Below are 14,685 nucleotides of genomic sequence, written 5' to 3' on the forward strand. Positions count from 1 at the left end.
GGCAAATGCTAGTAGGAAGGGTGAGCCACTAATGGAGGAGGGCAGGAGGGAGATAGGGATGGAGGGAGTGAGGAAGGAGAGGAGGAGGCTGCAGCCAGGAGCTGCAAAGAGCAACCTGACAGATAACACAGTCTTTAGCACATAGAGGGGTCTTAGGGGACCCTGAGAGACCACAGAAGGCTCTGAGAATTGGTGCAGAAATAGTGTGGATGTTATAAACATCACAAATCCTATAAACATCACAAACACAACCCCCGCTTGGGTCTGGGGTATGGGAGTGCCTGGTGCATGTCCTCAACACCAGGTAAGGGAAAGGGGTCATGCAAGAGGTGCCTCTGCTCAAGCTGCTGCTGCAGGTACAGGACAAAGATAGCAGATTGTGCTATCAGAGAGGACAAAGAGGAGAGCAGCAGGATTTTTGCAGGGACCCTGCAGCACCAGAGCACAAGCGTAGGACAGAGGAGGAGTGAGGGTGTGAGGAGGAAAGAGAGTGGTGGAGGCAGGAAGCCTGTGACATGTCCCAGGAGGCAGAAGGCTACAGAGGGCACTTACAGGGAAGGGATTGGGTCTGGGTGCAGGTAAGGAGGATGGCAATCATTGGAGGCTCCTTTGGGCATGGAACAGAGGTCCTGACTGCCAACCCATGCTCTGGGTCACTGGAATCACTGCTTGACTGGCTCTGACCTGCAATGCTGGGTGGAGGAGACTACCGGGGCTCATCAGCTTCCAGACTCCTCCCAGTTGGTGCACGCTCACATGGGCACCAGGGATGCTCTACTGGTCCTGCACCTAACACAGGTTAGCTCAAAGGAAAAGCACAGGCAATACAATGGGAATCCAGCGCAGCCCCAAGCCTGACCCCAGTGTGATTCAGGCACACAACCTTCTGATCTGGAGTCAGACGCGCTGCCCTTGCGCCACGAGGTCGAAGCACATGGATGCAGCACCCAGGCATGGACCATGGCCAGGGTGTGGTGGCACAGGGGGCAACATGATCCTAGGGGACCTGGGCTGGCAGCTGATCCCATCCCATCCCATCTTGCCCCATGCAGCGGTCACATGTACTGCACAGGGTGGGAAGGCTGCAGCTATCCAAGCACTCACTGTTCCCACATGCTTAGCACGACCCTCCCTCCGCCTGTGGCTGGCCTGCAGTCCCCCACCAGCATCTTCAGGATGCTGTGGCAGACACTAGCAATGCCTGGAGCAAGCAAACAAGCCGTGTCCCTGGGAGAATCAGAGACCTCAGGGCAGCATGTCTCCTGTGGGGCCAGCAGAGTGCCTGCCCAGCACACCCTTGGCAAGAGAAGTCACGCACTGCCAGTGGGTGCCCAGCACCCACCTCAGACTCTGCTGAGGAATGGGGCCCTCAGCCCTTCTGTGTGGCCTGGCCTGAGGCATCAGCCTCCCACAGTCCCTAAGGAGGCCTCAGCCTGCGATGCCTTCAGCTTCCAGCCTCATCCCCTGAGAGCATGTTGCCCCCCTGCGCCACCACCCCATCCTGCCTTGGCCATCCATCCTCCACCTGCACACACCAGGCCATGGTGACCCTCTCCCTGGGCACCCACTCACCCCCTCCACTGCCCTGCTAGGGGAGCACCAGCACACCCCTGGGCTGCTCCCCATGGAGAGCACATCCTCACCACCCAGGCCGTGGTCCATGCCTGGGCATTGCATCCCACTGCTCTGACCTCGTGGCGCAAAGGCAGCGCATCTGACTCCAGATCAGAAGGATGTGTGTTCGAATCATACCGGGGTCAGGCTTGGGGCAGGACTGGGGGCTACCTGTGCTTTTCTGTTGTGCAGTTTTCCATTGTGGAGCTTGTCTATGTCACATGCAGGGTTTTGCAAGACATTGAGAAACTGTAGCAAGACCAAGACAAGACCTCGAAGATGGCTTGGGGCTGGAGCACATGGTATGCTTAGGTAGCCTGAGAGATCTGGATTGGTTTAGCCTACAGGATGGAAGATTAAGAAGGATCTTAATTCTGCTTCCAGATTAGCAGTGGTGTTATTTGATGGTGGCTGGGCATTTTGCCCTTTTTGCAGGACTCAGGTCTGCCATAAGGGCTGGAGGAACTCTTTCTTTCCCGTAGGGCAAGAAGCCATCCCACCTTTGCCCTGCAGAAGGCCCAACAGGTGGGACAAGAGCCAGGAGACGGAAGGCCTTTGCCGAGAAAGCAGACCACCACCACCACCACCACAAGGGCAGCACAAAACGGGGACAATACAAAAGGCACCTGCTGTTGAACCAAGCCTGACTCTGATGTGATTTGAACACACAACTTTCTGATCTGGAGTCAGACGCGCTGCCCTTGCGCCACGAGGTCTGGGCAGAGGGGCACAGCACCCAGGCATGGACCGTGGTGTGGGCATTGGGGATGTGCTCTGCATGGGATCACCCAGGGCTGCCCTCATAGCAGGGCCATGGGAGGTGGAGAGGATGGGGGCACCCTGTGAAGAGGGGGTGGCCAAGTTCTGGCTGTAGAGTGCAGTCCAGGCTGCAGGATGAATGTGCAGGGCGGGGTGGGGCTGAGGTGCAGAGAGACAGTGAGGGCTCAGGGTACATGGGCAAAGCTGAAGAAGGGGGGATGATGGTGTCCTGGGTCAGGCCATGCAAAAGGGATGAGTGTCCACATCTGCCACAGGGCCTGAGGCAGGCACCGGGCATCTGCCAGGTGAGTGGAGTCTCTCCCCAGGATGTGTTGGGCAGCCACCGCACCTGCCCCTCAGGGGACACCCCTTGCTCAGCACCCTCTTTCCTCTGGCACTGGCCCCGTAGTGCTGTGCTGTGCAGTGCTAGAATGTGCCATGACCCCGGGGGGGACAGATGGACGGTCTCCCTCAGGGGCCTGTGCATTGCATTTCTCACCCCTACCCTTGCTGTCCTGCCTTATTTCAGCATAGTGGCCTGTTCCGGGAACTGCTTCTCCCAAGACATTGGGACCCAGAAGGAGCAAAGTTGTCGGAGAGGGGAAAGCTGTCCCAGGCAAGGTCAGGTGATTAAAGGCAAATCTGTGCTACCCTTCACCTCCAGCCTGTTCTGGTGAGTCAGAGGAAGCCCTACTGCTGGGGGTGCCAGGCTGTTTGGGGGCCAAGGCCGCTGATGCAAGAGCCAACCAAGCTGACCATGGATCAGGAGGGTGCAGGCTCGTTGCTGTGTGGCTCACCCCATTTCTGACCACAGCAATGGTGGTGGTGGGACCTGCTTTCTGCATGGCCACTGGCCTGCCCTTTTTGTGCTGGGGCACAGACAAGAGCCCCCTGTTCAGCCATTGCCCCTCGACTAAGCCCAGCTCAGCTCTCCTCAAGTCCTGGCTTGTCATTCTGCTACTCATCTTCCCCACTCCTCTCAGGATTTGCAGATCAACCCTGAAAAGGCTCCCTGCACCCAAAGCCTTCACATCCCCAGCCAGTTCCTTCTTCCTTATCAGCACGGAGGTCTCTACCAGAGAGTTGGGAGAAACACCAGGCAATGGTTGCCACCAAGGAGGAACCAGGGCACCGGACACCATCACTGTGCTGTCCACCATTGCCAGGCTGGGATGAGGAAAAGGTCGAGCCAGGCAGGAGGCAAACCTGCACTCTCCTGATCCATAGTCAGGCGCGTTATCCATTGCACCACTGGCCCCAGACCCTGGCCAGCCTGGTGCCCCCAGGGGTCTTTCAGTGGGCTGCCAGGGAGGGTTGGCAGTGAAGGTGGGGGAAGATGATCTCTCCCCTTGGCCATCTTTCCTGAATCCATCACGGCTACCCCTTCTCACCCATGGGGAGAGGGCTGCGCAGCAAGGGCTGCCACTGACCCCCAGCCCCTCAGACACACTGGTGTGTTGGCGGGATGTCTTACCTTTCCACAGCTCTGATTCATCGCCAATGCAGGCTTGGATCCAGGGCAGGATATCCGGAGTTGTGGTGCCCATCTGTGGGGTGGGCTGAGCTCACAGGCTGTCTGTTTTTAATGATGCCCATCACCATCTCAGGGAGAGAGCTCCATCGCTGCCAGTCCCTTCCCAGTGCCCACCTCAGGCTGTGCTGCAGGAGGGGACCTGGCCCCTTGCCTGTGCCCAGCCCTCTGCCCTGCTCTGAGGCACTCTCCTCCCTTGCGGCATCCCTGCGCCTGGCCCCTGCCCCTGTGGAGCAAGGAGCCTTGAGTCTGTCCGGACTCCTATGCTGTTTGGGCTGGTGCCACCCTGGCGTTGGAGAATGGAGTGAGAAACAATTGGCAATAAAATGGTAGAGACGTATGGGGAAAAGCAGACCCAGGAAAAGAGTTTGGATGTAGCTCAATTGAAGAACATATCAATGGGTCATGCCTCCGCCCACCAACCACCTAAAAACCCTGGGGAAAAGTGGGATCAGATGGCTGATCATCTGGCTAGAATAAATGTATGATACAATCTGGAGGCAGAATGGCTAGGGAAGTGGTTACACGGATGGCCAGGGCACACTGCGAGTTCGCAGTTATTTCAACAGGCTGCAAGGAGACGATGGCCTGTGACAAAATCATTGGCCAAACACCCTGTAGACTCATGTCCTTTTTTCGAGCAATGATAGAGTACGTGTCAAAAGGAGAACAGGTTGCAAGTCTCAGGGAAGGTCAACTACTCTGGGAAACCTGACAAGTAGATCAGTCCCTTAGAGCGAACACCTGAAGGCTGGAAATACATCCCTCCAGGAGCTGAAATAATTAGCAGTGCAGGGACTTTGCACCTTCCTCATCGACCTCAAAGTAGTGGGATGGCAGAAAGATGTAACGGACTACTGAAACAACTGCTACACAAGAACGAATCTATTAATTCCTCTGAGTCGGGATCCTGTTAGCGGGAAGTTGTAAGTCAGCTGAATAAGTGACAAACCCCCACGGCAAGTCCCATAGATAAGAGGTTTGTGTCAGTAGCTACAAGAATTCCTGTCAAAAGAGAAGTAAAGCCTCATCTAAATCCTGGAGTTGAGGTTGTGGTTAAACAGTCAACTAGTGTGCATTGCGAGTTGGAATTTTATTTTTGTACTTTGCCAAAGTCATTTTAGGGCACACGATTTGGACACAAGTCACACCACACGCTCCAAGCTGCCGGGGGGTGCCAAAGCTGTGCCACCTTTCTGCCTCTTTTTTAGCTTCCCAGCTGTGGCACTTCTGTATGTATAAAACAAGTGTTTGCAATCTATGATGGGCTACATCCCAAAGCCAGCAAGGATTTGGTTAAATTTTAATTGCATAGGGAAGGTAACAGCTTGTGCTTCCCTTTATCTAATATCCATGCATGTTTTGATCCAACCCAATGCAACATTGGTGTATGTTAAACATGCTACACTCTTATTTTGATATAACACAAAGCAATACTGCAGTGACCTACTTACACAACACCTGTCTGGTGACAGAAAAAACTGGGCAAAGTTGCATTTTGTCAGGAAGCAAGGAACAGGAAGCATCTCCTCTTCTGCGTGCACCGGTGAGCCTGGCCAGGCACCCTGGACACCCCGATCGGGGTGTTTGCAGGGCTGCAGGGAGGAGATTGAGGGGGAGTGAAACTGTGGTGGGAATGAGCGGGAGCGGGTCCCCTCCGCTTGCTTCAGGCTGAGTTTTGTGAATGACTGTCAGCCTGCTCTTCCATAAGCTCTCAAACGTGGCTTTATTACACCACTTTCCTGCACGCCCAGCACCACGGAGCTGAAGGACACTTGTCCCTCAGCGTGGGGAGTGAGCAGCAGCTGCCGCTGCTCTGCTTTGAAGGCGCCCATGGGTGCCCAGCCCTCTGCTCCGAGAAGCTGGCTCCTCCTGCCTGGGCCAGCTCTTCACCTCTGCTGTCTTGCTCAGCGTGGACCAGCCCCTCACAAGGCCCTGCCGGAGCCCTCTCAGCAGCACAGCACTGCACACAGAGCCAAGCAGAGCCCGCAAGAGAGCCCTCCGGTCCTGGGCTGTGCTGGGAGGGGAGGGTGGCTGTGCTCATGGTGGCAGGGCAGCGTGGGGGCCGTGGGTGGGAGAAAGGCCCTCTGCCCAGCTCTGTGCTGAGCTCCCGCACGGGTGGAGAGAGCACGTGTCATGGGCTGCTTTGCCCAAGGAGCCCTCTCACGCCGCTCTGCCCATCTCACGCTTCTTCCCTCTCGCTGCCTCTGTGCCCGCTGTGTGCCCTGGGTTCTTTGGTGCACACACAGGAGAGTCGTGCCCTCCTTGCCTCAGCCCTTCCCAGGGCTGCTGGAGGCTTCTTGACTCTCCCTCAGGGCTTTGCCCACCTGCTCCACATCCAATGGCTCTGTCCAAGAGCAGTTGTCCGGGCTGGTCAAGCCCTGTGGTCCCTGCCTGGCTGCAGAAGGCCGAGAGGTTTTGTGGGCAAAGGACAGGCACAGGGAGTGCTATTTCTGTACTGCTGCAACTGTCCCCGCCTGTGGGAATGGTTCAAGTCAATTGGTTTGGTGAGTTCTGGGAACAAGTATCACTCTTCTCTCCCGTTGAATCTTGCACAGTGGTTTATTACACTGGCCCTGAGGTGACACGTGAATCTAGTTCAGCGGGGCGCTTTCATGGCATATCTGCCAGGCGATGAGCTCTCTGCTTTCATGAGCCAGCAGATTTTCAGAACTAGGCAGCATGAGGCCCTGAGCAGTCTGACCTAACTTTGCATTTGCCCCTGCTTTGAGTAGTGGGGTTAGACCAGAGACCTCCAGAATCCCTTTCAACCTAGATCGTTCTACGATTCTGTGATTCCTGCTTGAAGATAACAGTCTGTTGGTTCAGGGAGAGTTACTTCCAAGACCAAGAGCTTAAATCTCATCTCTGTAGTCCAAAAGTGTTGTTAGAACTGCACCCTCAGATTGCCTCTCAGCACCACGGAGAACCAAACTTCATCCCAATTTCACAAAAGTGTGGAGCAGTACAACAAGCAAGTGTGCCTGTAAGTTCAGAAGCAGCCAGGCTCCTCTCCAAACACAACGCATTGTTCTGGGAAGGCAATACGCCCACTGACGTCCTTCTTCAACAGTTCAACGCTGCATTCCTTAAAAATGGCTCCTTCAAAGCCTCCTTCCTTTCTCAGTTATGAAAGGCTGCAGAAAGTTCGGATGGCGGAAGCTGAACACAGCCAGTTTGCACAGGGTCACCGTGGCGCGGGGACTCCCAAGCCTGCAACAGCCCCGCTCGGGCCCCAGCAATCCTGTGCAGCTGAGTGAACGTGGTGCCAGGCTCCCCCCAACCCTCCTGCCTCTCAGCACCCTGTCACGCACCAGCTCACTGAGACCCATCCTGAGTCTCACTGAACAGGCAAGGCAGAACCAGCATTTCCACCTCTCTATAAAAGCTGCTGGAAAACAACCTCCTGGGCAGCACATGTGGTCACTGGCAAAGCCTGCATTAACTACCACGCAGAGCTCTTTGCAGCATCCAGCATGGGGGAAAAACAAGGGTTAGGCCAGTGCCATGGTGGTTTTGGTAACTGAGCACATGTAATAGTCCTCTTTTTTTCTCCCCACCTCCTCCTCCTCACCCCTGGCATTGCCTCAGCCTTATATTGTATCTCAAGATGTCATTCGGGAGTTAGAGAACTCCTCCCAGGTGCTGGAGGAAATGGCAGGTGCACATCTTCTCTGACTACATGGTGATGCCTTCAGACCTGCTTCACCATGGATAAAATCATCTCACAGCCTGAGAGCCCACAGCCAGGGAGCATCTCCTAAAGCCAGGAGATTCTCATGACACTACAAAAGCCAGCTGCTTCTGGCTCCTAGGCATCTTGACAGACCCACGGCACACCAGAAGGGAGACAAGCCCTTGCTCTGCAACTTTCTAACAACAAGTTTGCTGATGATACAAAACCAGGAGGAGGGGCTGACACCCCAGAGGGCTGTGCTGCCATTCAGAGGGACCTCGACAGGCTGGAGAAACGGGCAGAGGAACCTCCTGAAGTTCAACAAAAGGAAGCACAAAGTTCTGCCCCTGGGGAGGAAGAACACCAGGACGGGCTGGGGGCCGAGCTGCTGGAAAGCAGCTTGGCAGAAAAGGACCTGGTGGGCAACAAGCTGACCACGAGCCAGCAATGCACCTTTGTGGGCCCAGCTGGTGCATCACAATGTGCCGCGGCGGCACCGCGGCGACCTGGCCACGGCCAGCAGCGTGTACCCCGGGTGGGCACTGTGCCAGCACGGCGCAGCACAGGCGGAGGTGACTCCCAGCCCGGCAGCACTGCTCGGCACAGGGACGCGCTTCCAGCCTCACGCAGGCGCGGGACACGGCCGCACCGCAGCCGTCCGCCCGGCCTCGGCGCCATGGGCCAGGCCAGCTGCTGCGGCGCCCGGGGCGCTGCCGGCCCCGCTGCCGGCACGCGGGCACAGCCCGGGGCCCCCGGCCCCGCGCCTCCTGGCGCCCGCCGCCGCCTCTGGGGCCGCGCAGCCTCCCGGCCCCCGCCGCCGCTCGGCGCCTTCGTCGCCAGCAGCAGCCCCCAGCTCCTGCTCGCCCTCCGTGCGCAGGTGACGCGGCACCAGCGCACGCGCCGCAGGCACCTGCTGCTCTTCCCCCACGCGGTCGCCATCGCCAGCTTCAAGTAAGAGCAGCCATCGCAGCCCTCCTTCCTCCCCGACACCGCCTCGGCCTCCACCACCCGTCCCCAGGCACATTCCTCGCCCCAAGGGGTCCTGCGGGATCCATGAATGCACAAAGCATGTCTTTAATGAGGGGAGGTGCAAGGAGAACAGGACAGGCTCCTGCTCTTGTCCTTCTCCTCTGCACGCCTTCACCAAGCATCCCGCTGCTATCATTGCCCAGCAGCGACTTCTCCAAAGTCCTCTGCGTGTGTGCTGCAGAGGAGGCTCATTGCTGCTGCCCGCGGCTCAGGGCCACCGTTCCCATGGCTCTGCCCCTGGAAATGGCTCTGCCATGGGGGACAGCTGGGGTTGCCCCCACGGCGAACACCCACAGATGAGTCCCTGCTCTTCCTCCCGGCAGATGCGGCCCCACTTTCCGCCTGCAGCACCGCGTGCGGCTCAGCGAGCTCTGGGTGCTGTGCAGCGAGGAGGCGGCCACGGCCAGGCCTGAGGACGAGGAGCAGGAGCAGGAGGAGGAGGAGGTCTTCGGCCTCAAGTGCAGCCGCACCCTCATCCTCGTCTGGCCCAGCGACCTCTGCGTGGTCACTTTTGGGTGAGTCTGGGCGACACCTGCCAGGGCCCTGCGCGAGCCCCTCTCCTGCCCCACACGGCTCAGCCCTGGCCCTGGCACTCTGCCCACGGGGGCGAGAGCTGTTTGGGGCCAGCTCTGTCCCACGGAGGACGAGCAGCAGCAGCAGCAGCAGCGTGGGCTGAGGCCGCTTCTCCGTTGCGCTGCAGGTCGCAGGAGGTGAAGCAGCTCTGGCTGGACACGATGCTCCGGTAAGTTCTGCCGGGGAACTCCACGTGCCGCTGTAGGGCTGAGAGCGGGCGAGTGCTCCAGGTGGAGCTGCACGCAGAAACACCGGAACGTCGCTGGGGAAAGGGGCACCCGCCGCCCAGGGCAGCTCCTGGGCACAGCGGCGGGACTTGCTCAGCCTCGCGGTCGCAGTCGCCACCGAGCCCAGGAGCTGCCACCGCAGCTCCTCGCCGGCAGGCGCGGGCACCCCGAGCCGCTGCCGTCCGTCCCCACGAGGAGGAGGCCCGTGGGCAGCAGGAGGCAGGGCGCCGCAGAGCGCTGCTCCCAGCCAGCGCTGCCGCAGGCTCTCGGGCTTGGGGTTCCCTCGGCAGCGCGGGGCTGGCTGGCAGCAGAGAGCAGCGAGGGCTGGCGCTGACAGAGCTCTTGGCGTGCCCTTCCCTGTGCACAGGCAGAGCCCAGGAGCCCCGGGAGCCAGGCTCACCCGACTGCCCTCCCTGCGCCTCCTCACCGAGCTCGTCGGCTTCTGCCGTCCCGTAAGTGTCCTCACGCCGCCCGCCGCGCCCCGACAGCGCCTCGGCTTCCCCAAAGCCGCCCAAAGCTGGCCAGTTCCTCACGGCGCCTCTTTGCTCTCTCGCCTAGGAGGTGTCGCTGACGGCGGCGACCGTGGAGACGCTGATCTCGGCAGAGGTGAGCAGGGCTCCCTTTCCCTGCCCGCGCTGCCTGTGCACGCGCGCTAGCTCAGCCCCTGGGGCGGCTCCCCGGGGCGGGCAAAGGCAGCAAATGCCTCGTGCCAGGCAGAGCGCGGCAGGGCGCACCGTCCCCGCGGCCACGGGCAGAGCCCTCGTGCCGCGCTGGGGCTGCTGGGCACCGAAGCAGCAGCCTCCAGCCGTGCGGGGGCTGCGGGCTGCAGGGCCGCTTCGGGGGCGCTGGCTGCGCAGGAGCCTTTGCCACAGCCCCCGTGGCACAGAGGGGCAGCGTCGGGCCCGCACCTCCGGCCTCTCCTCCGCAGCCCTTTGACGCCCTCCGCTTTGCCCGGCAGCCTCGCGCAGATGCCTGCGTCGCTGCAGCAACTCCCTCGCGGCCCCGGCTGCTGAGGGGCACCTCTGTGACCTTCACCCGTTTCTCGCAGCAGGCTGACGCCAAGAAATGCCCCCGCTCGGACCCTTCCGACGTGCAAGAGGGCCTTGGCCACTTGCCTGGTGAGTCTGAGAAAGAGACGGAGCAGCTGCCTTCTGACACGCTGCTTGTTGCCTGCCACCATGCAAAACCTCTGCGCCTCTGCACAAGCTGGAGGAGACCCTGCAGCACAGGGCGCCGCACACACACAAGCGGCACCGTCCGGCTCTCTCCGCCGCATCTTCTACACTGAGTTTGGCTTTGCTTTTGCTTGCAGCAGAGGGAGCGAAGGCAAGAAGGCCGCTGATATCATGGCCACTTGCTCGGCGAGGAGCCTCTGCCAGCGGGGACCGCCCAGGGCAGCTCGACTCTGGCCCCAGGGCGGCTCTCTTTGGCCAGCCTCTGGCAACTATCTGCGGGAAGGATGGTGGCCTGCCCCAGCCAGTGCAGGTAAGCAAGCCTGGGGATGGAGGCATGCTGCTTCTGGCCTTTCCTGCACAGAAGCTTCTCTTCCTTCCAAGAAATCTCTGCTGCGCATTCAGCCTGGCTTGGGAAGGAGGGAATTGGAACCTGAAGCCTTGACCTGTGCCTCATTTTCTGCTGGAAGAAAGCAGGGATGACTTCACAGAAGTCGGTGGAGTTCACCAGGCCAAAAAGAGGGTGGGCTGGGAGACAAGCATGTCACTACCACTGTAATCGCCATGGAGTGAGAACAAGACACTAACCCAAGCAAAGCAGAGCGCACCCCAAAGTCAAAAACTGTCTGCTGCTTCCTGCAGGATCTCCTGGCCATACTGTACGAGAAAGGGCCTGCCACTGAGGGGGTCTTCAGGAGAGCGGCCAGCGAGAAGGCCCGCAAGGAGCTGAAGGAGGTGCTGAACCAGGGCGAGAACACTGACCTGGACAGCAAACCTGTGCACCTCTTGGCAGTGGTGCTGAAGGTGAAGTCCTCTGACTTTTAGCTCTCAGAGCACGTGGCTAATCTGCATGGGCCTCCGTCAGTGCCTCCACTGACCTCGGTGGCACTCAAAGCTAAACCCCTACTGAAGCCAAACTCAGTGGTTCAGGCTCAGGACACTTGGGCCTTTTTCTTCTCCACCGCCTTTTCAGTTCCCCCAGTTCTGCCCCTGATTCCCTGCATGCCCATGGCAAACGCGCTTCCTCCACCTCCTCCTCAGCATCCTCCTCTCCTCACTGAGGACTACTCAGACGGAGGACCAGACCAAAGGCTCGGATATGAGCTGGGTGCTGCTCCTGCACTCACACCGCTGCACTTGGCATGTTCTCGTGCAGCCCCCTGCGCGCTCAGTGCTCAGGAGCACCTTTGGGAGCAGGGAGCTCAAAGCAGCCTGCCTGCTCGTGAGCTCAAGCACGCGCATGCTCCCTCTCTGCTCGCTGGCAGCGTTGAGAGCATCATCTGAGTACCTTGGCCTTGCAGGACTTCCTGCGAAACATCCCCGCCAAACTCCTCTCAGACAGCCTCTACGACAAGTGGATGGAGGCGCTGGAGATGCCAAGCCAGCAGGACAAAATTGACCAGCTGAAAGAGTAAGACTTTGAAGCAGGCCCACCATTTTGGAGGGAACTCACACTGGCTCCAGGGAGGAAGGAGCGGCCCCTGCACCCTGCATTATTAACGTCACATTTGGTTTGTGTTCCCCAGGGTGGCTGACAGCCTGCCCAGAGCAAACCTCCTCTTGCTCCAGCGCTTGCTTGCTGTGCTCCATCACATCAGCGAAAACGCGGAGACCAGCAGGATGGACGCCAGCAACCTGGCCATCTGCGTGGGGCCAAACCTGCTGAGCCCCAGCATGGACAACAGGCTCCCGCTGGCAGTGCTGAAGGAGCGCAATGACAAGGTCTCTTGAATTCACCCCCTCGCTACCGCCTTGGGGGCAGCTCTGCGCCATGCCCACAGAGACCCCTGCCCTTGCAAAAGCTCACCAAAGCAGCACCTCTGAACGCTGGGGGCGCCCCTCACCGGCACTCTCTGCAACGGCACAGGCAAATCTCTAAATCCGTGGTTTTCTGTGTGCAGGTGACAGCACTGGTCGAGTTCCTAATAGACAACTGCCGAGCACTATTTGGGGAGCACATCGCCTTGCCCTTCAGTCCCTCGGCCGAGGAGTCACCGGAGCACACACACAGCTCCACAGGTAGGGGGATGCACTGATGATTGTCCCCGGCCAGGGCTGCTGCTTTGCATTCTTTCACTGCATATCGGAAGACATCTGTGGCCATGCAGAGAGGTGCAGAGGGTTTAATATGGTATTGCAGCGTTTGCCTCCTGGAACGCTTTCCAGGAGCTCAAAAGGACAACACTCACAAAACAACACCCATGCCAGATGGTAAACGTCTGCACAGCTCTGCTCCTCCCCTAGCTGCTGCCTATGGCCTAGAACTGCACTCTCGCAGGACACTGCCCTCTCTGCCTCCTCAACTTCTCCTCTAGCTCGTCGGCAGGAAGGTTGCATTTGGTGAAGTGTGTGGTTGCACAGGGAAAGTCCCCTGGTACCTTCAGAGAGTACCTAAAAAGCGCCTAACAGGCTCCTTCTCCCCACAGCACACCCAGGGGCTCCTCAGCACGACGGTTCTGCCTGCAGCAGCCCAGAGGCGGGAGCTGAAGGCAGCACCCCAACCTTGGAGACGGAGCAGCCCAACGGCAGGAGCAGCAGTCTCAACAGACCATATCCAAAATGCGTCTCTGCCCCTTCCCTGAGCAATCTCACAAATGACATCAGCAGGATGCAGAGGTGGTTCTCAGAGCCGGACCTGTCCTTGCACAACCGCTTTGAAGGCACGAGCAGGGAGCAGGAGCCGAGTGAAAGTGAGGACAAATATGAAGGCACGAGCAGGGAGCAGGAGCCAAGCAAAAGTGATGGCAATTACGAAGACATGTGCAGGGAGCAGGAGCCAAGTGAAACTGAGGGCAATTACGAAGGCACGAACAGGGAGCAGGAGCCAAGGAAAAGTGAGGACAATTATGAAGGCATGAGCAGGGAGCAGGAGCCAAGCAAAAGTGAGGGCTATTACGAAGGCACGAGCAGGGAGCAGGAGCCGAGTGAAAGTGAGGACAGTTATGAAGGCATGAGCAGGGAGCAGGACCCAAGTGAAACTGAGGGCAATTACAAAGGCACCAGCAGAGAGCAGGAGCTGAGCAAAATTGAGGGCAATTTCCCAGTTCTTCAGTAACAGCTAAGGCTGGAGAAGGAGGCACTTGATAAAACACCTTTCCGTATTGCCTTCACAGTTATCACACAGCTCTCTATACCCAAAACATCCTCCAGCTGCTCCCTGCAGAGCTACTTTCCTCACCTCATGCCTTCGTCTTCACCTGCTCCACACTGCTTTCACCCTCTACTCCACAAAAAACTTTTAAAATAGGCCCCAGGCCTTTTCCAACAAGCGCACTGAGGACAGCAGCAGACACCTAGCAGAGCCATCGAAAAGCACTCCATGTCATGTCATGCCATTTGGCCAACTGCAGGAAAAGGTGCGCAAAAAGCCTCCAGAACTGGGCGCCTGGGACCACATCCAGCAAGGAAAAGCATCCTATGTTTAAATAGCCTGTCTCTCCTCTGGGCACTCTCCAAAGTAAAGGTTGTAAAAACCATATCTTGTCTATCCTTTGAAATATTTTACTTTCAATGGACAAAGAATAAGCTAGCTTTGCAGGAGCATTTTTTTCTTGAGAGGCTCTCCTGAAGTCGTCATCAGCTTGCGATGTCACCTTCTTCCACCAGAAGAGGTGGGGCAGAGAGGCTTGTGTGTGACTCTGTACAAATAGATGTAAAAGTGCTGTCTATTACCTATTGTGTGGGAGAACTAGGCAGTGATTGATCAACAGTGTTGTATTTGTGTTCCAAAAAGGACAATTTCCAAGCTGGCAGCTCCAAAACTTGTCCCAGCTTCCCTATGCTCTTGTCCAGCATTTACCAGAATTAAATATTATCATTCCCTGCTCAAAATGGCCAGGACCAACTCAAGATAGGACATTCCTAAAAACTGCTGTGCAGTGATGGCCTTTGTGCATATATTAGCGGGTAATGAGGAATGTGCTGGTGGTCCCCATGGACAGCACATCCCCACCACGCGGGGCACGCTCTGTGCCTGGGTGCTGCATGCCTCCAGCCTTGTGGTGCAAAGGCAGCGTGTCTGACTCCAGATCAGAAGGCTGTTTGGTCAACTCACATCAGTGTCAGGCTTGGTTAAGCATCTAGCACCAGCTGTATTGCCTCTGC

At 58.1% G+C, this 14,685-nt stretch overlaps 1 protein-coding gene and 1 non-coding gene across 2 annotated transcripts; both read left to right on the forward strand.

The window, feature by feature from the left end:
* The first annotated feature begins 320 nt into the window (after window positions 1-320).
* Window positions 321-14,603, forward strand: LOC136991643 (T-cell activation Rho GTPase-activating protein-like). Its single transcript, XM_067294623.1, is given in 19 exon segments — window positions 321-356; window positions 7,852-8,037; window positions 8,458-8,531; window positions 8,933-9,124; window positions 9,310-9,351; window positions 9,777-9,861; window positions 9,968-10,015; window positions 10,368-10,527; window positions 10,722-10,894; window positions 11,224-11,385; window positions 11,883-11,992; window positions 12,108-12,303; window positions 12,483-12,600; window positions 13,008-13,241; window positions 13,578-13,744; window positions 13,747-13,819; window positions 13,822-13,868; window positions 13,871-13,937; window positions 14,485-14,603. Coding segments are annotated over 19 exon segments (2,289 nt in total).
* Window positions 1,689-1,760, forward strand: TRNAW-CCA (transfer RNA tryptophan (anticodon CCA)). Its single transcript has one exon. It is a non-coding gene; the product is annotated as a tRNA-Trp (tRNA).
* Window positions 14,604-14,685: the final 82 nt, after the last annotated feature.

The sequence above is a fragment of the Apteryx mantelli genome, chromosome 3 (assembly GCF_036417845.1).
Source record: "Apteryx mantelli isolate bAptMan1 chromosome 3, bAptMan1.hap1, whole genome shotgun sequence".
NCBI lineage: Eukaryota > Metazoa > Chordata > Aves > Apterygiformes > Apterygidae > Apteryx > Apteryx mantelli.